At 45.1% G+C, this 27,725-nt stretch overlaps 1 protein-coding gene across 1 annotated transcript in view; it reads right to left on the bottom strand.

Annotated features, from left to right (window-relative positions):
- Positions 1–16,679, bottom strand: part of CLMP (CXADR like membrane protein) — a 43,125-nt gene extending 26,446 nt beyond the window's left edge. The window contains exon 1 of the mRNA XM_064634528.1: positions 16,277–16,679. Coding sequence (XP_064490598.1) covers positions 16,277–16,430 — 154 coding nt within the window. The 5' untranslated portion in view covers positions 16,431–16,679. The remainder of the gene's footprint in view (positions 1–16,276) is intronic.
- Between the last annotated feature and the right edge of the window lie 11,046 nt (positions 16,680–27,725).

Genomic DNA, 27,725 nt, shown 5'->3' with positions numbered 1-27,725 from the left:
TTCAGTGGGAACTTTTAAGTGCATAGTTCCACCAAGTTCAGTCTCACCCAACAGTAAAACTGTAAAAATGAAATGCAGAGTTTCCAAAGCAGAACAGATGAGTTTGGGTTGAGTTTCAGTGCAGAGGCCACAGAACATCAGCGTGATGTTTGCAGTTGGACAGCTGGCAATTCTATCAGCATCTTTTCCTGAGAAACAGCCCTTCTTGCTCCACTGATAGACTGGTTCAGGGACAAATTAAACTGCCTGATAATTCCTTGAAACTTGGTTTCTATCCTGTATTTGTCAAGGTCCAACTTCCAGCTACCAGCTCCTAAAGACCCACATATTTACATTATCAGGTAACTGCTCTCAGAGGGCTCTGCAAAGACAGCAGGACTGATCCTGGGCTCCATCCAGGCAGGAGGAGGTTTAGCACAAACCATCCTGATTTTGGGATCCAGGGCTCATTAAGAACCGAGGAATTTCCTTGACTCCATGAGTTTAATTCTCCCTCTTCTCAGGGAATCCATCCCAGCACCTTCCCTGGGTGTCAGACCCAGAGTGTCTCTCACATCCTGGTGTCTGTTCACCTGGACACTTTGGTGCTTGTCTAAAAATATTAATATAAAAGGTAAGCAGGTAAAACACGAGGTGCCAGACAGCACATCCTGCCAGAGCTCTGAGTGTCTGACAGGGAGCACAGCCTGGAGTCCCTTCCCAGCCTCCCACAGTTCCCCTTCCCTGAGCTAAACCCAGCTCAGCTGCCTTGGTTCACCAAGCTGAAATCAGCCTCGTGCCTGGGCTTTGCTGCAGGGACCTTTCCCCTGACCCAGACTAAGCAAAGGCTCTCCAGGCACCAGCTCCTAAACAAAGCTCCACATTGCAATTATTTACTCATCCCTTCCATCCTGAACCAGCCAGAGACAACGAGGGTGGCTGGGGGGCTGCAGGGACATCTGCCAGGCCAGCTCTTCACCTGAGGCTACATGGCACCCTCCACAGAGCCAAAGCTCACATCCCTCAGCCTATTTTTGTTTGAACTCCTCCATCAGCCTGAGAAATCCTGTCTTCTCTATTCCAGCCAGCTCATCAGACCCACTGCAGTTCAGGTTGATAAACTCAGCCAGTGTCCATGCCCTTTATTTGCACTCAGATGTTTGCCATGAAACACATTCTCCAATAAAATCTCAGTAAGCTCAAGTTCCCTCTCCCAGCTTGGTTCTCCTTTTCCCCATGGTAAGCTGGGTACACCCCATCAGGGCTGTGGATGTGCTAAACAGCATCCACACCTTTTCTTAATGCACACAGCACTTAAAATCCATGGGAAGACAGACTTGGATCACGTTGGGTTTGTGATAAAACAGGACCAGCAACACCAGCAAAACCTGACACATTGTTCTTTCCCAACAACCTGAGAACAGCAGAAGCAAAACCTGACTTTGCAGTCTTTTAAACAGACTTCCACCTTGCCCTTTGGAAAGGTCTAGGCCCACAGGCTATTTCCAAAATTTACCTCATCAGTGGCTACTCCCCCTCAGTGAAAAGACATGGTGCTAAATACCCAGTGTTGCAGCATTACAGACTAGCAGAGGTACAACTGGACCCATTTTCCTCACAAATGCACATTGAAATGGAACATCCAACTACTAGAAAACAGATTCAAAGGGCTTATTTTCCTGAATAGAAGTAACTTTGAAGGCTCAGTGACAAGTTAAATTTATTTCTTCAAGTATCCAAATACATCATTTTCTGCCTAATATTCAGCCATAAGTTCCCCATGTAACCCTGTGATTTCACATCCTGTCACTTGGGGTTTTTTCCACCTCCACCCAACACTGGGCCCTTCTGGAGTGAAACACTCACTCAGATCAACTGTTACCCCCTCTGATCCCGTAGTTCCCAGCTCCTTATTTCCATGTTTGCTCTGGGGCAGGAGAGTCTGACTCACACAGGCTGAATCTCTGCGAGAGAAATCAAACCCTTCTTAGGGTTACCCGAGAGTTTCCAAGGCATCTGTCAGAGCCTGATGCAACTGTGACATGAATAACTGTGGCAAAACCTATGGGCAGGAGGAGCTATGGATAAATGAGTGATTATGTTTGCTGAGGGGAAAAAACTGGCTGAGGAAGTTTTGGTGGTTTTTTTTTTTTACCCTATTGCTGTATTTTTGCCCTCAAACCAGCTCCTGTTAATAACTGGAAACAAGCTAACAGGCTAAGTGGGTATCCCAACCCTTATTGTACCTGTTATTCTGTGACACATGCTCATTAAGAGCTGGCACTCAGTCCAGGACACAGCTTTAATGTGTGAATTTTGCACTGCCAGTTAACGAGCCCATTGGCTCCGTGTGGACTGACAGGAATAGACACCCCTCATGTCCCTGTTCCAAGCCTGAATTCACCCTCCCAGGCTGCTCCCTGCCTTCCTCGAGCCCAGCAAGCTCAGCAAAAAGTTACAGCAGCTTCAGAACACTGGAAATTGGTTGTTATTTTTGCTTAGTAAACATGGGGGGAAAAAAACCATCCAGTGGCTCCAGAGATGACAGCAGCTCATCAGCCCAGACTACAGCAGGGTCCATCTGGACCTCATTAACATCTAGAAATAAACCCAATATCTGCCAGGCAGTGGGGCTTATTTGACATTTACACAGGGTGTGCCCACTTGCAGGGTCCTGGTTGATCCTGAAGGATTTTTTGGGATGGTTGCAGGTCCCAGGCTGACTGGGGAAGGCAGAACAGGGTATTTCTGAGCAAGATTCACAACCTGGTTTGTGGTGAGGCCAATTCCCTTGACCATCCAGCTGCTCCTGGCATCCTGCAGGATACAAGCTGCTGGTTCAAGGGGGGGGGACATTGTCATGGGTTTGCTCAGAAATGTTTTATTCAAGCTGTTTATCCTCAAAAGAACATTTTCCTTTTAGATTAAATTATCTGGATTCTGTTTATTCTAAACACAGGAGACAGGACTCAAGCATTTCCTCTTTTAGGAAGTATGGCTGAGTGTGCTTCCTACAAGATTTATAAAGAATTCAAGCAAGGACTTGTGTGGCTCCTTAAGACTTCAAACTCTTCCTCCCTAAATGCTGGAAGAGCTGGCTCTGTCAGAGCACAGTTACATCCCAGTGACATGGAATACAAATGCAAACAGACAGCAGCTATAAGCTCTCTGCAAAGGGCAGGAGGATAAAAAACATGATCAAACTATTGAGCAACACTCCACATTTGGTCTGAACACCATAAACTATGTTATATAATGAGATATTTCCCTTTTTACAGCTGGGGAAGCCCGGGCTCCCAAAGGACTCATAAAACCACCTCCTGGGATTAGAGTTGAGATGAGACGAGTTAATGAGCAGCAGAATTGAGTTTTAAGAGGGAAAATTTTCATTCCAGTAGACTACAAAGTCACCACTGGAACTGGAAGCAAAGCCAGAGATTCTTATCTTGTCTCCTTACCAACAATTCTGACTCCTTTGCTGTGAAGACCCTGCCATGGTTTAGATGCCATTTTCCATGCAGGAATTCTCCACCTCCACCTGCAGCACAGGGAAGTGTCTTGCTCAGTGTTCCAGGAGACCTGAAAGCCAGACCATGAGCAGAGCTGCCCTGCCCATCAGGCCAACCTGTCTGAGCATCCCCAGCCCTGCTCAGGACCCAGGCAAGTTTCATGTTCTGGTATCTTTAATCCCTCACAGCTGCCCAGGACATTTTCCCTGGCATCTGCTCTGAAAGTTCATATATTATGTACCACTCCTGCATCAGAGAGGGACAGGAGAATATGAGCAGTGACTGCTATTTAAAGTGTCTGCAGGAATAACACTTATCTGCTACATGGAGTCTTCCCTGCCTGAGCTGGGGGATGGAGGGTGTTTATACATCATGCATAATAATCATTACCTGCTCAATTAGTGCTGTTAGAATGCATGGCTGGCACCAAGTGCTGCCCCTCGTGCTGCTCTCCACCAGCTCCCTCTGCTAGGGGAATTCTTCCTGGTTTATTTTTAATTCTGCATCATAATCAGGCCCTAATTTTATGCATATTGGCTCAGGATATTTTTTTTCCTTCCTCTTACATTGTCAGTCTGCTTGTCACATCCTTGCTGAAGGGGATTCCTCACTTGAAGTCCTTCTCTTGGTAGGGTAGGATGGCCTCTTTTGGCTGAGGATTATAGGCTCTGACAGTGCTGACACAGAAAAATAAAACCCCAGAATGATTTAAAGCCATGAGCAGGGTTGTTTCCTCCAGATCAGGGATATATAGCTCCTACTGCCCTTTCCTCTTATAACTCAAACCCAGCCTAAACCCAGCTACTTAAACCAGAGAGCAACCACAGACCCTTTGACAGCCTCCCCCCACCCAGCTCTCCTCACTTGCTGATAAGATTATCAAATTTATTTTCACTATAATTTATGTTATTATATATTCATTACTGATTTTAATTATTCTATTAGAATTATTTAATATTTTACTATTTTTTTTATAAATTTACTATCATCAAAGTAACAAGGAGACCACACACTGTCTCTCCCACCATGAACTAAAGCATTTATGGCCCAGGGTCACAGCAGAAGTGAGACTGAAGCTGGGACAATAAGACATAAAGGGATGAAGAGAATTGGATATACTCAAAAGAGAAAGGACAACACAAACCTCCTAAATCCAGGGAATTAGATCACACTGCCAGGCAGATCCACACTGGAAGGGTGCTACCAAATTTCTTTTCAATAAAAGAGTGAGCTCAGCTCCAATTTGCTTCACGCAGATGCTTTAGAGAAACAGAATTTATTTACTTTTTAGTGGCTTTTTTCCCCTCCCTGCTTATACAAGACGATCATAAAAAAGTGAAGAAGCATTTGAATCAGCAGCAGGGCTGGAAAAGCAGTGCTAATCCCTCCCAGAATAAGCTCCTTGAAATTAATTTGCCTCCCATGGGCTGAAGCTGTCCTGGTGCCAGACTTGCTCTATCAGGTGCTTGCAGTGTGGAGAGATGTTCCACCCCACTATGACACTGCCAGGACCTGGAGATTTACAGCAAACACCCCAAATCCCACATAAAGCCCCAAAACCACCAGAGAAGACGTGCACAGAGTTAAAAGAGCTCCAGCATACTCCAAGCATGTCTCATCAGCACAAAAGATGCCAGGAGCTATTGGAGCTGCTGCTTTTCTGGGTTTTCCACGCACAGGGCTGCAGAAAAGGAAATATTGAGAGGACAACCCCCAGGACAGGAACTAGGAAAGCTACAGCCAGGAGCAAAGCTGGGTTTGTCATGGGGGAGAGGCTCCAAGTCTGCTCTGGGAGCAGAGAAGACAGGCAGGAGTGGCACTGGAAGGGGAGAGGTTCTTCCATATGTCACATGCCATTGCAAAGTGATAAAAAGTATTTGCATTCAAAGGATTCTCCTCAGGGAAGGCAGCCTTTGTCAAGATAAAGGACATTCCTCTGCCCAGCACAGCCTCCATGAAGTGATGGTAATGCAGGATAGATGTTCCAGCTGTAGTAAATCACAGCAAAAATTTAGGCTTTTTACCCCTCACTTAATTTAACAGTCACTTAATATTCCTGAGCTGGGCTAGGACATGTCATACGCCAGCATTATAATCTATAAAATCAAGCATGTGTCAATTATCTGTGCTTTGGCTTCTGGAAACAAAGAATGGAACAGTGAACAGTCCTCAGCAGTGCTCAGAAAACCGCTAACAAGGGAGAAAAATTAAATGTCAATATTGTCTAAGTGGCTAGTTAAAGTCATTCCACATGCATGAATAATCAGCTTTTTCTCCCCCCCCATCTTTTTGCTTAAAGGTGTTTCTAAAGAAGAAGGCAAATAAGGAAAGAATTAATCTGAGTATCTTCAGTCCCCAAGTTTTCTGCCTTCTCACTGCATGAATTTATGCTCCAGAATTACACAAATAGAGGTTAATCTGCTGCCTGGCTCATTTAGACAGGAGGCAGGAGGAAAACCAAGTTTAAGATGTTTTGGGTTGCTGTGCAAGCTTTTGAATCTGCAGAGCTGTGGGGAAAGGAACAGTCCTGGTCTCAGAGCACTTAAATTCCAGGAAAATATCATCTGGTTGGTGCAATAAGACCAAGTTTATTCCATCCATATCCTGATTTTGTCTTTCCTCCTGTTTCCTGGTGCTTCACAGAGGAGGATGTGGAGAGGGGAAGGTGCCTGATACACCCCAGGCTCCACTGCATTCAGTGCCTTTTCCTGATGGGAAAGTGCCCACTGCTGTCCCTCAGAGTCTTTTCCTAGTGGGAATGTGCCCATTGCTGTCCCACAATGGAAGCAACAGTGCCCAGGGCATCACTAAATGGGAAAAAGCTCCAGTAATTAGAGGAAAGAGTATTGTGTAATGCAGGATCGTTATCTTGGGAGCAGCAGAGTTCTGAGCTCCTCCTGTCCCAGGTCATGTTGGGTCTGAAATTCACTGACAGCTGCAGAATTGTCCCTTTTTTTTGGCTCCAGGGGCAGCCTCAGGCTAAATGGAAGGAGCTGACAAAGCCAGAGAAGCTGGGATCCATTTGGCACAGCGAGTGACACCGATGGGAAGACTTTCCCCCCATTAAACCACAGGCTCTGGAATTCTTCAGCTCCATTTCTACAGTGATTTCAGAACCTTTTACAGCTCAGGAGGGAAAGGTTGTTACCTTGTGAATGCTCAGAACAGCAGCAGAGGCACAAAGCAGCAGAAAGCATTTTCAAGTGCATCCCCAAATCTTGGAGTGGTTAAAGGACCCCTCACAGCACAGAGTTGGTGTGTCCTTAACACTCACATCTTGCAAAGTACCAATCCTTGAAATGGAGACACTCTAAGCTAACAGGCACTTAAAAATGGGGCCTGAATTGCTAAATTACTGAGTCACTTGCCAAATCAAGGCTGGAATCTAGACATCCTGAATGCCTCTTTGACCAGAAGACACTCACAATTGCTTAAAAATCCCCTTTGAAAAGAAATAATAAATTAAAAAAAAAAAATCCCAGCATTTGTCAACACAAAAGCTATGCTTTGTCTGGTTAAAATTCCCTTTGTCTCCAAGCAAGAGCTTGAAACAATGGAAGGGAAGAGAGGTTTTGCCCACAGCACAGACCACATGAGGACTAGACAAAGCTGCACTGTGGAAACATCCATCCCTTCTGTGGGCTCAGTCAAGCAGCTCCTCCTGGGAGATGCTGATGCTCCTGGGGATCAGGAGCTCTCCCCAAGTGCCACCTCAGTGACACCCTGGGATGGAAGCCTGCAATGGAATCCCCACCTGCTGCAGTCACCAAAACACAGAATGCCAGGAGAGCAGCAGAGCTGAAGGCCAGGAACACTTTGAAGGTCTCAGAACAAGCCCAGTGCCAAACTGCTCATTGGAACTGAGCTGCTGAGCTTCACTGACAAATGGATGTGCTCAGGTGACAAACACCCAGGGTTTGCCATGTCACAGCAGCACTGATTCTACAAGGACACACCAGATCTCCCTCACAGGAAGGGATGGAGCTGGCACAGGTGGCTCCCAGGGGCATCCAACCCCTGGCACATCGGAATAAACACACAGAAGGAACACTACCAGCACTTTAGGAGCTGCAGCAGGGGGTTTATGGCAGTAAGAAGCAATCACTAGAACTTCATTCCCACTTTAAAAGTAGATTAATGATAAATATCATTCCCACTTCAGAGGTAGAGCACCCTCAGTCACCACATGAAGCTGAATTTCGTTTGGTGTTTCTTTTGGAATCTATTCAGCATTGCAAATTAACTCAGGTTCTTAAATATCTGGCTCCAAACACCAGGCCAGGTTTGCTGCTCATCTCGAAGTACAATATCCAAGAGTCTCCCCAGGGTTTGCAGAGCCCTGCTCTCAGTGGGGCCCTGAACCACCATAAAGCAAATAAAGCACACAGTCACCAATAACCCCTCACTCAGCAGGTCCAGCTCCCCTCAGAGCCCAGTGAAACGGTTCACTAAGTGTGATTGAAAGCTTTCACACCGTTTTAAGACTGGTTTCATGCTCCAGGAATTTCAAGTACTGCTACCAGAGACATCTGAAAATGAGGTGCTGCTGCAGCTTCCATTGGCAATCGTGTGCTACTTCATTATTTTGTTTTTTGGAAGCACACAGCAGCCCAGGCTCATCTGGGTAAAACACACTGCACCAAACCCTGTATTCCATGTCCCTGGAAGTCAGGCAAGGTCCCTGGTTTCCCATTTTTGAGCATACTAAGCTGTTGGCTTTCCACGAGCAGCACTTCTGCCTGCTCATGTCTTACAAGACCCAGAGAGCATTTAGCAGACATGCACTGCAGCCTCATGCTGCTGCTCTGAAATGAGTGCTAGTGCCAGTTAATGCCTGGGGAAAATGAAGCAATTTCCTTAATATTACTCAACAAGGCAGGATCAGCAGCAGGATTTTCCCAGCACCAGCCTCGAGTCTCACTCCAGCAGATTTAGTCTGGAATTACCCCACCACAGCAGACTTCCAAATCTGGCTCTGGCTACCTTTTTTTTCCTGCAGAGCTTTGATAAATTGTCCTTTGTTCAGGAAAAAAAAAAAAAAAAGGGAAAAAAAAAAAAAAAAAAAGCCCTGATGTTGGAGAACGTGGCTCCTTTTTTCCTCTTGTCCCTGGAATTGTGATTGGAAATAATTGGAAGTGTCACTGGAAGTAATCAGAAGTGACAGTCCCTGGGCTACGAGGCTTTTGCTTCAAGTCTAACGATCCCCCCGCAAAACAAAACCTAAATTTAAACAATGAAGTCATAAAGTGATTTGCCTTCAAGGTTGAAAACCCTGCAATATTTTTTTTTAAACAAAAAAAAAAAAAAAAAAAAAAAAAAAAAAGGCTTGGCTCTGGTTTAGTTCAATATTCAAGGCTTGCTGTGTTATATTAAAGACAACCCCCTGCACATACAAAGACACCTCAGGATTTCCTGGCTCTCTGCAGCCCTACAGGACAGAAAAAGGTCCATATTGATATTAAACATTTCCATGGCCTTTAAAATTTTATCAATCCTTTAGGGAAAGAAATAGATTGAGCAGTCTGAGCTATGAGACTCAGCCAGCACACATCTCAAATATCCCAAATACTGGAAAACCACCTAATTCCAATAATTTTGATGAAGCACAAAGGGAATGGAATGGAGTCACTCTTTTTTCCTGCTCTCATTCTGAAAAGGCCTCTCACTTTGTACTTAATACCATCCAGACACTTAGGGAAAGAGTCTCTGCTCAAAAAAAACCTTACAGCCAACATAGACTCCACAGGTATATGCTGGATAGAAAAACGAGATTTTTCTTTTTCATATGCAGCACAAAGTAACTCAGACTCAGCACACACAGCCCAGAGTTTCCTTCCTGTGAGGTTTTTCTGGTAACACAGCAGCCCTTCACACCAGGAGTGGAGTTTCTCAGCACGTTGGCACTGAAAATCCATTAATACTTGAGCAGGTATCTTATTAGAAGATAAGGATAAGTCCCTCCAGCTCGACCAGATGTAGCTGTTTGTCAGTGATCTGCCCATCACTACTTCCACCCACATTTGAGGCTGTATCAGGAGGAAAATGGCTTTGAATCAGGGCTGCAAAGGTTTTAGACAGGGAGCAACTGCTGCCTCACCTTTAGGCTGTGTGTACCCACCTCATCTTGGCTTTCCCCTGCTGGATGGGCTTTAAATATTCTCTCCCCAGTCTGGCCCTGCTGGCCTGAATCACCCAGAGCTTTACCCAAGTGTGACCCTTCCCAGGGAGCTGCAAAGCCAGCCTGGCCATGGTCATCCCTTGCCTCTAACCCTGCACGCTCCAGTTCAGAAGCCTTTCCAGGAGAGCAGCCTCCCCCCTGCCAGGGCATGTTACCAACACAGCAGGATCTGCACTGACCTTTTCCTTCCAAAGGCAATTAAACTGCAGGCACTAAGCTGAACTCCAACCTTTCCACCCAGTCAGTCACACACACACCCCAAAGGCTTCAGACTCGCTCTCCAGCCCCAAAAGTGGAATGGCAGCTCCAGGGGAGGAGGGACAGGCTCAAAGAGGGCTGGGATGTCCATGGATTGCTGTAGGACAGCAAATGTGATGCCCTGAATCGGGGTCTGCCCCATGAGGGAAAGGGCTGAGTTACAACATTTGCCTTTTGGAGCTGCCAAAATGCTTTTCTGGAGGTGAAGGAGCAGATGAGGACAGGATTTGTTTCATCCCATGCACCACCTTTGATGCATCTTACACTCAGTCCTCTTTGCAGCTTGTTGCAAAGGAAAGTCAGAGCTGTTGAATGAGTGAAGAATAAACCAAATACCAAAGTGTGGCTGAGGAAAGCCTGGCCACGGTGCCTTGCTGAGCAGGGCAGTGCCCATCCCTCCTCACATTGCCCAGCTGCTTTTCCTAGGACTGAGACATTTCTGGGAAGAAGGACCAGCTTGAGTCTGGGTTGCAAACCCAGTCTAGAACTCCCAGTTTGTGTTACATGCACCTCCTCTGGGTTCTGACCAGGGAAATGCATGTTTTGGGCAAGGTTTGAACCCCTGGCTGGCAGAAGTGGGCAGTGATTCCACCCAGCACTGAAGGGAGAAGCTGGAAGTTCACCCTCACTTCTGTTGACTTTCCACCATCACTTCACACATTTTCCATTGTTGTGCTTCCTGCATCCTCCACCTTCCTGTCATCTGAGTATCTATTCCCAGACCTCACTGACCCGACTTCACCCTTGACTTTTTGCTGGGCTGCTTCTGCAAACCAACCATTTCTAAAAACAGGTGAAGAAACAGCTTTGGGGGGGAAGGAAAAAAAAAAAAAAAAGAAATAAAAGGAGAGCCCCATTCATCTTTTTCACAGGACACCACCAACTTCCCTCTGCACCCAGAGCAGCCTCCTCTTAACACATCAGTGCACAAGATATTCACAATATTGTGTGTGCACCTCAGCCAAGCTGTGTTAAATACATCACACGAAATACAAATGCTGAAGTAGAAGGAGTTAGAAATAAAAGGAATAGTTTGATAAAGCTGTGGGGGAGAGGCACAAAAAGCAGCTTTCAGCAGCCCATTTTATTGCTCCTTTACACACTCACAATCTCTTAGCCCAGCGTAGCAAAGACTCAGACACAGAAGATGTTCCAAAGGCACTCCAGGCTCTCAGAGTGACTGTTCACATTCCTTTTCCAACCCAATCCCACGCTGCAAACCTGCTCAGTTCCCTGCAAAGCCCCGGGTCTGCCTTGAGGAAAACAGGGAGCGTTGGTTGTGATCCCGAGGATAAAACCCCGGGATATCCCCGAGCCAGCTGTGCAGTGGCATTCCTGGGAAGCTCGTGCTGCTCTTGCACCAAGTGTCCTCCTGAAGTGGCCCAGAGCACCCCCCAAAACAGACCCACGAGGCAAAACACCACTTGTTTTCCATGGGAAGTTCAGAAAAGTTGCCCTCCCCCGAACTATTTCCCGTAAAATAAATTCATCTTCCCAATTCCAGCTCCATTTTGGCATCCTGCTTTTCCTCACTCTGGCAGGTTACTTTTTTTTTTTTCCTCCCCTCCTCTTCTTCTTCCACGGGGTAAAATGGAAAAAAGCAGAAAGGATAAAAATAACCCCCAAAATAAACTTTTTCCAACGTTAAAAATCCAAACTATTCCATATAAAACAAAGCACCACTGGAGCAAAACAGAGCATTTTTCATTGAGTGTCTTGACAGAAAATATTTGATGCAAACCACCCCTGGCTTTAGAAGAATTTGAGTGTCTCACAAGGAGTGTTAACCCTGATATTGTGCCAGGGAGCAACTCAATTTTGTCTATCTCCTTTGAATCCCCCCAAATGGATACATTGCTTCCCTTAATTCCTTTCCTTAGGTATTCCCAGAGCAGTGTTACAACCAAGAGCTTTTTGCCCTGTCTTAGAATTAAATTCACACTATTGCAACAGGCTGAATCTTGAATGAAGTTGGTGTTTTGTTGACTGGTTTTTTTGGATTTTATGTCATAAACTTTCACCATGATGCTGCCCTTGTGAAAAGCTTTTTGAGCTAAATACAGCAGGAAGTTACCTGCATTCCTTCAGAATCCAACGACACAAAGAGGACATGAAATTCCAAAAAAAACCCAAACAACAAAACCCTTTTCACAGCACGAATATTTTGGTTTTGTGCTCCACTCCTGAGCCAAGGCTTTGTTTTGGCAAAGTGCTGGAAAAACACAGGGCAAAACCCTGGTCCCAGTAAGCTTTTAAGTACACCAGGAAACAAGGTGAAAGGCAGGAGAAGGAGCCAGGGAAAACTAGAAAACAGCAAGTGTATTAAATGCTCTTATTGCTGATAAATGGGACAAATCCCTTGCCCCACCAAGCTTTTAAGTACACCATAAAACAAATAGTCAAAGGCAAGAGAAGGGGCCAGAGAAAACTGGAAAGCAGCAAGAATATTATATACTATTCTATATATACACTCTACTATATATTATATATTAGTTACCACTGAGAAATTTTGAAAATACCTGGAAAATCAGCAGAAATCAAGATCCATAAAGCTTTGTTTTAAGCAACCTGAAACCTGTCTGTCTGTTACTACTTCCAGACAGAGAAAATTCCCTCACTGAGAGCACGAGTGGTTCGGGGTTTTTTTTGAGAAAAGCTCAATATTGCAGCGTTTCTTGGCTTTCTGGGGCACAGGACAGCAAGGATTCAGGGAGAGGGATCTCAGGAGGATGTGACAGGCCCACTGTCTCCTGGAAGAGGAGGGAAAGCAGACTCCTGCAGCAGAGCACAGCCCCGGGCTGACCTGCCGACAGCTCCCGGATCCGAGCGCATCCTCCAGCTCCAGGTCTGGTGGATACCTGGGCTGTCAGAGCCGGTTCCTCACTCCAGCAGGCACTGGGAGGGATCTGCACATTGACCTTTCTCCCAGTGCAGTGAGACAATCTGAGTGTGGGGGCTCAGTGCAGCCCCCGGGCAGGGCTCAGACACTCCCCGACCTCGGGGCTCACAGGGCCAAGTGAAGCTCCAAATGCACACCAGGGATTCCTGCTCTTCCAGCTGCTCCCATCCCAGTAACACCAGTCTGACCCCCCCAGTTCAGCACATGTGGCTCAGACAACCCTTAACACCAATGTGAGGGTTCACTGCCAACAGCAGGACACCAGAAAAAACTGGGTGATGGGTTTGGTCCCAGGGACCTCACTGAGAGCAGGAATGTGGGGTTTTTTGTTAAAAATCCCCAACATTGCAGCGTTTCTTGGCTTTGCTGGGGCACAGGACAGCAAGGATTTAGGGAGAGGGATCTCAGGGAGATGTGACAGGGCACACTGCAGGAGAAGACCAGTCTAACCCCCCAGTTCAGCACATCTGGGTCAGGCAACCCTCACATGCACTGGGGTGAGAGACCCTCAACACCACTGTGAAGGTTCTCTGCCAACAGCAGGACACCAGAAAGCTGGAGGACTGATTCAGTTTGGCACATCTGCTGCTCTGAATCCTAAATCCATGGGTTTCTGGAGGGCAGAGCACACACACCAGGCAGCAAGTGAAGGAAAAGCACAAACCCAGTGTCAAAACCATCGTCAAAAACATCACCCATCTTTGATTACAAAAATCAGCTTTTTACTTGAGTGGAAGGCTCGTTAAAAATATTCATGATGGAATTGAAGGAGGTGAAAGAAAGCAGAGCAGATTTCCCACCCCTGAAAATTTAAAGCAATTCACTAAAACTTTTAAATGAAAGCATTTGTCACTTTTTTTTTTTACACAACATTCTATTATGAAGTTTTTCCACTCAGAAGTGAAGAACCACAGATATTTCCCTCAGAAATTCCCATTTTGATGTTCAAAATCAAATCAATTTTGATTTGCAGTGGTGTCTGAAACAATTTTGACCCGGGATGAGAATCAGATGTCACACACAGGTAACACACATAACAACATGCACCACCTTCCCCTGCTGCCTCATTCCCCCAGCCTTTACTGGCAAAGGGAGCATCTTATCAACACTTAGAAGAGTCTTTAATCTTGTCTTGTTTTAAAAGTCTCCTTCAAACAAATTGCCTCCTGTTTCCTGTCTCCCCACACGTGCCCCAGAGAGGTAAACAGTGTAAAGGACTGTATATATTAGCCATGCTCTTGGTATGTTTAATAATGAAACCCCAAACCAGGCAACCCTCCTTTCAAGGCTCCTCTAAAAACTTTTTTTTCTGCTCTAACCTTTCACTTTTACGGATTTTCTGCAGTTAAAAAGGTATAGAAGTGCCAGTTAAAAAGGTATAGAAGTGCCAGTTAAAAAGGTATAGAAGTGCCAGTTAAAAAGGTATAGAAGTGCCAATGGTGACTTTGTTTTTTTGGTGCTGATAGACTTTCTCTAGCCAGGAAATGAGTTTCTCCCCAGCCTCCTTGTACTCGGGGTGATCTGGGAACAGGGAACCACTGTGCTTCCCTCCTTTTCCCTGGAGCACACTTCTGATGTTGGGGAATGAAGCTGCACACAGAGCACAAAGACCAAGTCACTTGTTGACGAGGCAGGTAAAGCAGAGGAAAGAAAAGGGCAATTCAATGACCAGGAAACAGAATATTCCAGGTTTTGCTGCACCCAGTGCTTGGACAACTCCCACAGAGAGGCTGAGAAACCTGACTCAGGTGAGGCCTTTTGTTCTGCACCCCTGTGTTCCTGCCATGGGGGAGATGCTCAGATGGCAAAGATAAAAGATAAAATGATACAGCCCATTTAGATAAAATGATAAAGCCCATTTAGATAAAATGATAAAGCCCATTTAGATAAAATGATAAAGCCCATCGTGTTTCATAAATAAAAGCAGCAAAGGTAAGTTGTCATCACATCACAGCCAAACCCACACCTTTTCTGTGGCAGCAGTTTATTCCTTTTGCTCCAAGCATTCAACATATGGGAATATTCAGCAGCTGAATAGGATCAGAGACTGCAGTTCTCCATCAGCAACCTGCCCTTCTGCCTCCCTGATTTCCACAGATCCACTTTCCTGAGCAGCCCAGACACCTCTGGCAGAAGCTCAGCTGCCCCTAAACTTGCTGTCTCACCTCCTGGGGTGCTCTTTAAATGCCTTGCCCACCACAGGGACACACAACTGGCCAAAGTAGATGTGCAGGGGGGACAAACTGCTGCCTGAAGGTTCTCCAGCACATCCAAGACCCATCCCATTCCTGCAGACAAAACCTTTGCTGACAGCAATCTCTAGAGCAAACAGCTTTTTTCCAGTTTATTCAGCAGCTCTACAAATTTTATTGTGTTTCAGGTGGCTAAAAAAAAATTTAAAATCTCTCTGGTCCACATTCCACACCTGAGACTGAAGGAACTGGGCTGTCCCTGAAACGTTTCATTCTGGCTGCTCAAACCCCTGTTCTGCCCGTGCCCAGCCACAGAAATGCAGCATCCTCTGGGGCTCAGCTCCTCCCAGGGAAACAAGGACCAGCCCACTTTTCCACACCTGTATCCAGGTGCCCGGGAAGACGCGGAATTCCCGGTCTTTGCCTGGGCAGGGCGGAGGTGGGAGCTGAGGGGCTGTGGGGTGGGGAGCAGAGCAGAGCCAGGGGCTCACTCCTCACATCCCAGAGGGGCACAAACCCAGGCTGCTCCCGAGCCAGACCGGGTGACAAACCCCCTCCCAGACCTCGGCTCTGCAAACTCTTCTCTCTCCACAGGCTGCAGCTTTAACGGGCAGCTCTTCTCCCTTCCCTCTCCTCTAAGGTCTCCTGTTCCATTTTCCACTCCTCTCCTACTCAATCAGCCTCCACCTCTTTCCTTTCCCTTCTTTCGGCAGCCCTCTCTCTTCCCTTTCCCATTTCGTGTCCCTTCTCCCATCCTTTTCTCCCCCAACTCCTCCCTCTTGCACTTCAACACATCTGTTTCTAATCTTAACCATCCATTGGAAACAATAACCCCTTTTTATTTAAAAAAAAAAACAAAAACCAACAAACAACTGAAAGCTGAGTGCCCAAGCAAATCAAAACAGTTACACAAATTTGACCCTACGCCTGAAACAAAGACATTTTGTTCACCTTTTTCTGCCAGAGGGGCTCAAGCCCCTCATTAGTTTATCACTGAAAAGCAAAAACAAGAGACACACATTCCCAAATGAGTCCATTTAACCAGCAATTTTAAAATTAATCCGGATATCAAGAGATCTCTGGTGATCAACCTGCTAATAAAGCGCCGAGGAAAGCATCAGAGCCCGAACACTGCTGAAATTACAGTTTTCCATGAAAGTTTTTGCCTCACAAACCCCTCTCTCCAGCTCACCAGAAACGAATTTCACTCTTACAGAGGAGACCCGTGGAAGTTTGATTAAAAAAACTAAACAAAACCTACCTAGGAAGAGGATTGGAAGTGCAGACATTCCGTCTCCAAGCAAGAGGGACTTTTCCTCCCTTTTTCTTCCTTCCTTTCTCCCAGGAACAGCAGGCAGACCTGCACAGGATTCAAAGGAACGCCTCTGGAATGCACTGAGTGTAATTGCATCCATGTGCCAGAAAAATCACCAACTTCACTCCTTCTTCCCTCCTGCTATCCAGCTCCTTGTCCATGTTCCACCCGGAGCCGGGCAGAGCTTTCAGGGCTCTGCAGCTGCCGACGGAGGCCCGGGGAGTTTGGGGAGGAGAAGAGGCAGAGGCAGTGCAGGGACTTCACATCCACGGCGGCACAGAACAGTTTGGCTCGTGTGGAGAGGAGAGAAGCAGGAGAAAAAACCACTGTGCTCAGTGTTCACCACATGGCTGCCTCCCCCAAGAGCCCCTCCCTGCCATCAGCTGGGATTAATAGCCCAGACCAGTCATGTGGGTGAGGTGCAGCTCCTTTCTAGCAGCAAAATATATGTGGGTTTGTTTTTTTTTTTTTTTAAGTGTTAAAACAGTTAAGTTTGGAGGCAGTAAAAATCCAGCCTGGAAAAAAAAAAAAATTTAAAAAAAAAAAAATCAGATTCTTCACTCAAGGGTTAGAAAGACACTCTTGGAAGAATCACACACACTCCTTGGATCATAAACACACAGATGCATTAGCTTTGTTCTCTTTCCTAGATAATAAATTGCAGGATTAAAGCTTTTGGTCTTGCTGGAAATACTTACTCTGTGGTTTTCTTTTGGAGTTTCTAGGAGAGAAGGAAAAAAAATTCCTAAAAAGGGATTTAATTTTACACTGATGAGCAAAAAGCCAAATCTAGCACAAATTAGTTGTCTGCATTTAGTGGGTGCAACTCATAACTCACTCCCAAAGGGCATTTTTTAGGCAGCCTGAGAGACTTTTACAGCCCATCTTCAGCTTCACCTCAGTGCAGTCACAGAGGGGGGCAAGTTTTAAAAATCACCTCAGATATTCCTTTCCATCATACACAGGGGGTGGCAAATCAAACATCTTTACCCATCGTGGTGCCAAAGGGCAGCTCTGGAATACAGGACAAAAATTTTTCCCCTTAGGAGCAATTATGAAAGTGTTTCTAAATCCTAAGAGAAAGAGCTGCCAGACTGTGCTTTGGGACATCAGACTCCAGTTTCAAGCTCTCTCTCCCCCTCTGTGTAACCCCACCTACACATAATTCCTACAGACTTCACCATAAAATCAGGGATTGATGTTCTTTCCCTCTCCAGGGATGAAACTAAACCCTGTGCAGAGCCAGGAATTGGACTCAATGATCTTTGTGGTCCCCTCCAACTCAGAATATTCTGCTTTTTTACAAAATACAGCGATTTTTATGAAGTCCTTAATGAGGGGCACAACACTTGGAAGCTCCATAGGAATTTAGCACCTTACCTGTCCATGACAGAGCTTTGCAAGCACTTACAGAAAGACAACAAACACTGCACAAAGATCAAACCTCAGATTCAAACTGATACCAAAGACAGTAACGTGGATAAAAATCACCCTTCTGCATCCAGTTGCATTAAAGTTTTATTTGCCCCTCCCAGGCTCAGATGAGAACAAGAGCAGCATTTGGCTCCTCCTCTCCAGAACAGCTGTTCTCTCTTAAAACACAATGTTTTAAGCAGCAAAATCCAAGGAGCTCTTTAGTTGTTCACCCAACTAAATTCCTCTTCACGTTTAGTTGTTAAGCAGCAAATTTAAGGAGCTTTTTAGTTGTTGGTTTCCCCCTCAAATACATTTCCTGACACCACGAGTGCTGAGCCTCTCTGAGGTGAGATTTTTTCACCCAACATGGGTGGGTGATCCAGGATCAGTCATTATTAGGGAATGGAACAGTTCCCACAGAGCAGCTCCACTAATCCATAACTTAAGAGCAGATTCCCTCAGAACTTTTCCCCCACACTCTTGGTCAAACCTGCTGCTGGTTTCCCAGCTGGGGGAGGGTCTGCAGAGCCCGTGGATTCCCAGTGCAGGACATGGATTGATGGAGATCCATGCCTTGGATCCCTCCAGGAGCCAAGCAGGCACCAAGCCTGTCTCCCTGCATTAGGAGCCTGACAGGAGATGTCCCAAGCTCTGCTGCAAAATTCCCAGCACCCTGCTGAGCTTTAACAGAATCAATACATCAGGAACCAGGAGAGGGAGAAGGGTTGGCACCCTCCAGTTGTCACCCTCCGTGGGAATTCCGGGAGCTGGGATGCACGGGGAGGAGGAGGGGGATGTGGAGGATGCACGGGGAGGAGGAGGGGGATGTGGAGGATGCAAGAGGAGGAGGAGGGGGATGTGGAAGATGCAAGAGGAGGAGGAGGGGGATGTGGAAGATGCAAGAGGAGGCCATGCACACAAAAATCTCCTCTCCATCATCTCAGACAAGTCATTCCACAGCCCTCACTTTGCCTCCAGCCCCTTCAGGAAGCTCCTCAGAGCTGGGGGGGGCACGGGGGGTTCTCCCTTGGGTGTTTGGCTGTGGCAGGGGCACCTCACTGGTTTGGGTGACAGTTCCCAGGCAGGAAAACAGGGACACCCCAGCACATCCTCCCCAGGCCTTTGCTGGCGTGTTTTTGGGGCAATAGCTCCTCTCCACAGCACAGCATTTTTCCAGAAGGGGTAAATTTTTCCAGGTGGGTTTGGGAACACTTTGACTGCCCAAGCATGGGAGGTGCATCGTGCCCTTCCCAGCAGGGAGAGCACTGGAACAGCAGCAGATGATCACCATCAAATAAAAACATCCCATGAAAACCCTTTAAAAACTGCATTTTTCAGAGCTCCTGCACTGGTCCTGGCAGACCCCAAGTTTTAAGTCTGGAGCAGGTTCAAACTACAACTCCTGTATTCAAACATCTGCAGAGACCCTCACAGGCAATAGAGCAACCACTTTTGGGGTGTCTTCCCTGGGGCTGTCCCACTGTCAGACACTTGGATGATAAATCCTTCCAGAAAACACACTCTTTTAAACATTAAATCTTAATAAACCCGACATCCCAAGATCCTGCCCAGCACCCAGTGGCTTGTTCTTGCACCTCAGCTAGTGGAAGCACACAGAGGGACCCTTTAACTACTTTCTACTGGGGTTTTTTCGTGTATCAGGTTATTCCTTTCACCTCCCTCTTCCCCCTGGAGTTGGAGCTGCCCCCCAGTGCTGCAAACCCACTCCCCACCACCCAAAACACATCCAGAAACTCTATTTTGTTCCAGAATTGTTATGACCCAGCAGAAACACAGCCTTGTGCTGGCTCTTTATTAATCCTGTTCTCCAGGACTCCCTACATAAACTTATCTCACACAGTTTAAGTGATTTAAGCAGATTATTGATATAATAAGTAGAAAAACCACAGTTTATTCCTCAGGAGGGCTCAAGGAACACTTTGAATTAGGAATCTCTCGAGCAAAACCACTTGCTGCTCTGTTTTTGGATTTATAACTGAGAGAGAGAGGCACAAAAATACAAGGGGAAAAACAAACAGCACAAATAAACCAGTCTCTCAACAAAAAACATGCAATAAAAAGTATCAGGGTAGAAAATCAACCCCTTCCCATGGATTTCTTTGCACCATAAGCCACTGGAGGAAAGGCTGCTTTGTTCTGTACTGGGACCCAGACACTGCCTGGTAAAGCAGTTGTTGTTTAAGGAGCTCTCCTTTCTCAAGGAGGCTTCAATAATTGATCACAAAAGCACTATTAGTCATTTAGTATCACTAAAAAATCTCACTTCAGAGAAGCTCAGCACTCGTAGTGTCAGTAAATGTATTTGAGGGGGAAACCAACCACTAAAAAGCTCCTTAAAACTTCAGTCCACGCAGCTCTTTACTCCAGTTTTTATTTGTTTTATGGGAAAACACCCTTGCTGCTGCCTTTTTCTATAGCTTTATTTAATATGTGAGCCTGTAACTCAACTCAGGACATTAAATATAAACAGTTCCTCATACACAGCAACAGAATTTTTAATCCACCAACTTTATGCTGATGCTACAAAAACAAAGAACTGAGCCCAAGCTACTTACAATATATTATTGATTTTATACCAGAAGGCAAACCAGGTCAAAACCTATAAGGTTTAGTTTCCATTACTATAAAAAATTTTAAATATTTTTACAATACAAGGCCTTTGTTTTGAACTACAGCTCTAAATGCCTGAAGAAAAAAAAATCACTAACCATTGTAAAAAATGCACAAAGACATTATAACCAAACAGGAATGTTTCTTTACCTTCAGAATTCAGGGCTCTGCTAACAGGAAAAACACAAAATCAGGAGCCAAGGGCCTCCAAATGCTGAGTTTTATCCTGTTCCCTCAGAAAAACCTGCCAATGAAACTCCGGGCTTTGATTTCCCAGCTGTGAGATTGGAAAATTGGCAAATGGAGCTTTTCTGGGTCTCCCAGGTGGGAAGAATAAGAGAAATCACAGGTGGGCAGCACCTGGGATTAAAGAGGGAGGGTCAGAACACAACTTAAAAAGCAGGGAAGAAGCAGGGCTGGTTTTTTAGTGGCAAAGTCATGGTAGAAAATGGCAGAAAAAAGCTAATGGCTTGTAGTTTTAAAGGTTTTAATTTTTTGTTAATTTTATTTTTTTAATGATAATGTGATTTTAATGATAACGATTGAAAATGTAGCAGGAAAAACTGAATAAACTGGCTGGGAAGAAGAGCTTAAGTAAAGAAAGAAGTATTTATGTGAAAATTACAGCTGGGGAAACGACTGTTTGCTGCTTTTACTGTAAGGTAAGCAAGAACCTTGGGGTTTTTAATGCTTCAGAATAACTTTATTTGAAAACAAGTATGGTTTTTATGCACTTTTATGAAGGGTTTGAGCACGTGAAGTTAATTTTATCACAAGTAAAATACAGGAAAATACAGAGATATGCTGGAGGAGGATTGAGTGAGTTTGCTTAGGAATTATTGTGCTTAAACCTGAGCTTGGGGAGGCTTGGGTGTTTGTGGGGGTTTTTATTTTAAGTGCCTGTTACCTCTGAACATCAATAGTTCAGCTCTGGTGGTGCTTCTTGTCTTGGTGTGGATTTATTTTAGAGAAGCTTTGAGGCTTTTGAGGCTCTTAATGCAGGAATAATGCTGAATGTAAATTATTAAATAGAGCTCAGTATTGAATTAATTGAATATCTTAATGTCAAATGTAAATTGAACTTTTAAAATTACTTTTCCTGGCACGTAGTTGTTCCTCTGAGTTAGGAATGGCTTAATAATTTAGGAATGGCTTAATAACTTGGCATGTGGGAGTTGGAGATGCCCTCAAGCTTTGCTGCTGGCCCTGTCACTGACCTGTTTTGGGAAACTCAGCACTTTTTCTTTCTCAATTTTTCTTCTCTATTCCTTTTGCACAGCACAGTCATTGTTAACACACCAACTATGAGTATAAAATCTATTTTTAAACTCCTCACAGCTCGTTTTTATATTGAAATATCTGTGCCCTCAAGTGCAGCAGAAGTAAAAAGGCTCATTTTGAGCACTGTCTCTATACAAACTTATTTCTTAAAAAAAAAAACCTCAAAGTTTAGTGAAGTCTGACCTGCAGAAAAACTTAAGGAGGTTTTCTTTTTTACCCCAAAAGCCTTTTGAAATGAAATGTCGGAGGTGAAAGGTAAACATGGTGTTTCAGTTTTCTATTCTGCTCCTGCTTAAACAAATATTTTGGTACTTTAAATGTAAATATTAGTGTTGCTTGTGCACAAATTCATAAGGATGTGCTCTAGAATAGCAAACCATGATGTGCCTCTGAGGTGCTTTCAGGTAACTGCTGTCCAAGGACTTCTAAACTCTCTCCTAATAAACAACCAGACTGGAGTTTCTGTTCCTGCCCCCTCCCATCACAGGGTGCACTTTGTGGGACAAAGTTCTGCCAGCTGCCCATAGAAAAGCAAATTATTTGCTTTGGTTACCAGAATGTAGCACACCTGGGTTAGCAAAACCCCTCAATATTAGAAGAGATTTTAATCTTTTTTTATAAGAAATGCTGATTTCAAAAAGAAGTCCCTTGGAAAAAAATAAATCAAGGGAAAGGAATTTATGTGTTTTGTTATAAATATGTTCCTGACTGTTTAATGAACATTCAGTGAAGTTGCTGCCACACTGGTTCTCTTGTCCTTCTCATTTATTCAGCCTTAGAAAAGGGGAGAGGAGGATCCAGGAGCTCATTTCCAGGTGGAAATGGTCACTGCAGGATTTCCACATCTCTCCTGTCCTCACTTCTGTTCTTCTCTCTGGCACCTTAATGCTATATGTAGCATTACTCCTCTCTTGCTGCTTGGTGCTGTATGGAACTCTCAAATTTAATTATTGCAAGCTAGGATTTACTTTCTCCTTCTCTTGGGATTTCATGAAATCCCTGAGATTTTGGGGTGAAGCTGATAGTGTTGATTTTTAAGGAAGGCAGCCACGTGCTGACTGCCTGTCCAAAAACTGCTGTATCATTGTAAAATACTGATTTCTCAGTGTGGTTTTAAGGGGGTTGGGTTTGTTCCCTGTGTGTCCATATGCTCCAAAAATTGTTGGAGCTTCTGGACTTGCCTGGCCACACCTCCACGAGCAAACATGTTGTTGTACACTCATTTATAGATGAGCTACACAATGGCTCAGCTCCTCTGCTGCAGCTTTGCTCCAGGCAAGTGTCCTCTGAGGTTATGTTTAAATAATGCCATCTAAGATAATCATTTAATGTATATAACTAATTTAATGTGAAGTGCAAGGAGTGAAGGTTCCAAGACCTGCTCTTTCAGCTCCCATTAAAGTGCCAGAGTGGTCACTGGGGCTGTGACACTGACTTAGGATGGATAAAAAAACCCTTGGAAAGGCTTTCTGCTCAGTTCCTAAAGCTTTGCTGACAGTCCCAGTGGCACCAATCAAAGCCACTTAAACCCAAAGGACACTTGAGAAGTGGAGGGAAATCCTGAGTGCACTCGAGGGACACGGGAACCTGTGATTCTAATGTGGGTAAATGTTCTTAAAAGTTCCCCTTCCAGCTCTGCATTTGTTTCAGGAGGTGACTGGATGAAATTCTAGCCTGGTTCCTGTTGGAATATTCTGTATAGACTGGTGTGTTGGACTCTCTCCATCATGTTTTGAAGGGATTTTATTCCATCTTTCCTTGTTCATGTGGGTCTGATAAAATCTCCCTCAAGAGTTACTGTTCTGCTCTTCTGCTTCCTTCCACCTCCTGTGACCATTCCTGGGAGCTGGGTTTGAGGATTTGGAAAAGCCTTGCCACCAGGCTGTGAATTAATCATGTTATTAAATGAATAATCTTTCTCCAAGGGATTCCTGGCTGTTTGAAACTGGATTTCTGTTCGTTACAAGTTTTAGTTTTAGGAGAGCACACGGAGAAGATGAGTTTGTTCCTGTTTCTTGATAGCCAAGTTAGAGCAGCCCAGCATGTCTAAGGAAAACCAATTTTCCTGGTCCCAGCAGTAAGGACAGAAGCAGAAGGATCTCCTTCCCCTGTGCATAGAAATATTCATGAAGATGTTGAGATTGCTAGACTGGAGTGAGAGCACTCCATCAATAAATAAAGAGCATCAGTATCTCATGACATTAGTGAGGGGGAAATGACATCCCTTTTGCTTTTATTTCCTTCTATTTTGGAACATTCAAGTTATAATATTCAGCTCAAAATGGCACTTGAAGCAAATTTCTGAGGACTTGATTAAAAAAAAGAAAAAGGTACTTTGTGTTGAGCTAAAGGAATCCATTAAGCTGGGAGGGGGATGAGCAGCTGTGGAAACCTTCCCTAAACCCTGTCCATGGGCACCTCTGGGCCTGAATGCCCTGACCCCGGGCTGGAGAGCTCCTGGAGGGATGTGAGGGATGCAGGTTCCCCAAAAACTGTACATAGGGAAGGAAGCAGAGCCAGCTGGTGGATTCTCCATGCACTGTCAGGGATGGTCACCATGGCAGAACTTAAATCCTGTTTTTCCAGAAAGTTAAAGATTATTTTGTTTTTCAAAGTAATTAGTGTGGTACTAATTAAGATATGAACCCTATCTAGTGAAATCTTGCTCTCATCACGTCACAACTTTTCTGCATAGAGGGAAACCATTTTTCAGCTCTTCTGTTACTAATTTTCCTTCAGGAATTCCTTTCCCCTTCCAGATTTCCCTGTTCAGGTGATCTGCTCATTGTCTGTCAGGATTTAGGCAGCCTATAGGCTTGAGTCCTGGTCAGAAATGCATCACCTCTGAGGCAGCTTTATTTTCATTTGGAATTGTTTGCTTTTCTTATCAGAAGAACTGTAGGTTGGTGGTCCCACCTTGTTGATCCTGAGGTCCCCTTCTGGTGTGGAATTCTGGTCTGGAAGGTTTTCCAGGCAGTTTCCAGAAGGTTTTCCTCCTCTGCTGGGTTGGAGATCTTGATCTCTGAGAGGGAACTGGGGAGGGAATCCAAGTGTTTCAATGGGATTCACTTCTAATCCAAATGTATTTAAACCTAAAGCCTCCATACAAATGTGGAACATACCAAACAATTTTCTGGCCCAAGCAAACTCTCATAACTATTTATATTATTGTTTCTTTCCTGTTTGCAGCACAGAAGTGCTGATTTATGGCAGAGGAGGGGGCTGTTCCCTTGGCATATGTGCAGGATACTGCATATATACACCCAGCCATCCTAGGCTGGGAGGAGCTAAAATGTATAATCCTAGAGGTTTTGGAACAAAACTGGCTTTTCCCAGCTGAGATTCCCCCCCCCCTTGATGACTAATAAGGGCATTTGGGGGGCTGTTAAATACCTGTGGAGCTGGAGGTTGCTGAAATGAGCTCTGAAAGGAGCTGGTGGTTCCTGTGAGGGAATTGCAGAGGGGAATCCCATCAGGATATCTTTGGGCTCCCAACCACACCGTGAGAGGGTTATCACTGCAGAAGTGATGCTGAGCACCCAGGGCTGTGGTGGAGCAGGGAATGAGGAGGGGCCTGGCACTCAGCTCCTGTTCTGAATGACTTTACCTGGAGGTAATCTCTTCCGCCAGGCTGAGCCTGACATTAAAAATGGAAGAGGCCAGGGACATTTTCCACCCAAAGCTCAATGGAAAGTGGCAGGTGTCAGATTTTTGCAGATTTCTTTCTTTTAACTCAGAGGCTTCTGCTGACAGGGACTTGAAGGCTCCAACCTGGAAAAGCTCCAAACTGCGAATTTTTTTTTTTTCGCGGCGGACTTAAAATACAAAATATTTTTAAAAGGTGGATGGGAGGGGAAAGGACAAGGAGGTCAAAGGTAGAAATGGAAATGGTTCAGCATAGGGGAGACATCTCATTTATACACTGCCAGGCAGCTGCAGAGGTTCTCTGGCTGGTGCAGTCCCTCAGAACGCTGTGCCTTTGCCAGAAACACTGGACTGGGAGCAGGATTTTCCTTCTCTTGTCATTTAAAGTGCACGTGGAGAGAACTGCTCAGCAGTCAGGTCCTTTGGCTAACCCCTCCTGGGTTACCAGCTGCACCTCCTTGTGTCTGTTGGGTTCCAAGTTGTGTATCCTGGGTGTAAGCTGATGCTCAGTATCATGCTCTCCAGCCCTCTGCCACCAGATGAGGAACAGATGCTGCAGGAAAGTAGATCCCGAATTTAGGTGACTCATTTCCTGCTCCTCACAGATACATGACAGAGCTGTCTTGGGCAACACTTGTGTCTTTTGTCATGGCAATAAATTCTGTGGAATTAATCAGCCCTGCAAAGTATGACTTGGATGAGATGAAGCCTTTCAGGACTTGAGGCGTGTGATGAGGATGACAAGTTTTAACCAGTTCCTGGGGGGGGATTCATCTTCCCAGGCTGCTGTGATTTGAAGGGTTTGAAGCTTGGATTGTGAATGGGAGACACCCAGTGCTGGGGGAACCTCTGTTTGAACTGGTGCTCAAACAGGTCAGGCTCAAGGGCAGCTTTCACACAGCCACTGTGGAGGAGGGTGGGAATTCCCTCTTCCCTCTGCCACTCCCACCAGGGCTTTCCTAGAGGAACAGAGTAAATCCAAACATTAAACCTTTGGCTTAAGAGGTAATTTAGATATAGTTTAGGTATATAAGCCTGAGACATCCAATCTAGAGTCTGTCTGGCTCCAGAGGTAGGAGAGCTCCTGTGTATTGATTACTTGGAGGAAACTGCTTAATAACCAGTTTTATTTAGGGGATTAATCTGTACAATACCTTAGGAACTATATGTTTGACTGCAAAAAATAAACTATTTTTACTCAATCAAGGGAAATGAGGAGAAGAAGATAAACCCAAACTAGTCTATTCCTGACTTGGTGCTGTTTCACACAAGTGGATGGCTCAATGTTTTATCTGGAACCCCATGCCAGGGCTCTTGTGGAACTTCAGAAAGAATAAACAGCTCTGGGCTTTGAAATGAGTCACTGTGTGCTTAGTTATGGTTCTATATATCTATATAGAGATCAGATGGGTTATCAACCTCTGCTTGTGTTCCAGGATTAAATATTCTCTGCATTACTGAACTCCTTGAAGCACCTCGTGTGTTTTTGTGCTTGGTGCTGTATCACTGCTGTGCTTAAATAGATTTACAGGCTGGATGTAACAGCCCACAGGTTGCCACATCTGTGATTCTCTATTGATGGAAATTGGTCCTTTAACTCCAGAGTATGTAAAAAGTTGAGCTTTGCATGTTCCTTCAGTATGTGGCTCTGAATAATTTATGAGTGACCTTCAAAAAGCAAGGGGGGGGGGAGTAAAGCCAGTTAATGGAAATGCTTTCAAAATGTAAATATCTTTCCTAAGTACACTGTGTGTCTGTTTGGAGCTGAAGACAAAATAACATGTCTGGGAGACAGGGGAAAAAAAAAAAGGCCCTTGGGAAGATAAATTGTAGGAACTTGTGCCCTGCTGTCTCTGCCAGGGGATGCTGGGTGGTCTGTCACCCAGGGGAAGCAAGTTCTGGCACTGGACAGTGTGCAGATGTAGCTTTTCTCTGATGCTGTATCCCTTCTTCATAGCGAGAAGAAAAACAGGGAGATAATTCACTAAAAAGTTCATTTTCTGGGGAAAGGGGGACACTTGGTCACTAATATTACTATATCATTAATATTACTGTGGATTTCTGGTTTTGCTGACAGATGGACCAGGCTGTGTTCTGGCCTTTGCCTGACATGAGCATGGGGTTTAAATGGAAGTGAACTTGGCCTTTCAGAGAATAAAGGATATTTCCATGTGGTTTTGGCACCACTTTTACTATTCCATGTAGTTAGTTGGCAGTTCTGACTCAGACTGGATGTGGCAGTAATGACTGGACATGGCACTCATTGCTCTGCTCGACTTGACAAGGTGGGGTTTGGCCAAAGTTTGGACTTGATGATCCCAGAGGTCTTTTCCAACCTCAGTATTTCTGTGATTAACTTTCCCTGCACCACCACCACCTCCTCTTTAGCAGGTGGATTTTGATCACTTGCCTGCATAACTGG

This window comes from Pseudopipra pipra, chromosome 23 (genome assembly GCF_036250125.1).
Source record: "Pseudopipra pipra isolate bDixPip1 chromosome 23, bDixPip1.hap1, whole genome shotgun sequence".
Lineage (NCBI taxonomy): Eukaryota > Metazoa > Chordata > Aves > Passeriformes > Pipridae > Pseudopipra > Pseudopipra pipra.
Note: the sequence above shows the minus strand (reverse complement) of the source record. Positions and strands in the feature narration are given on the sequence as shown.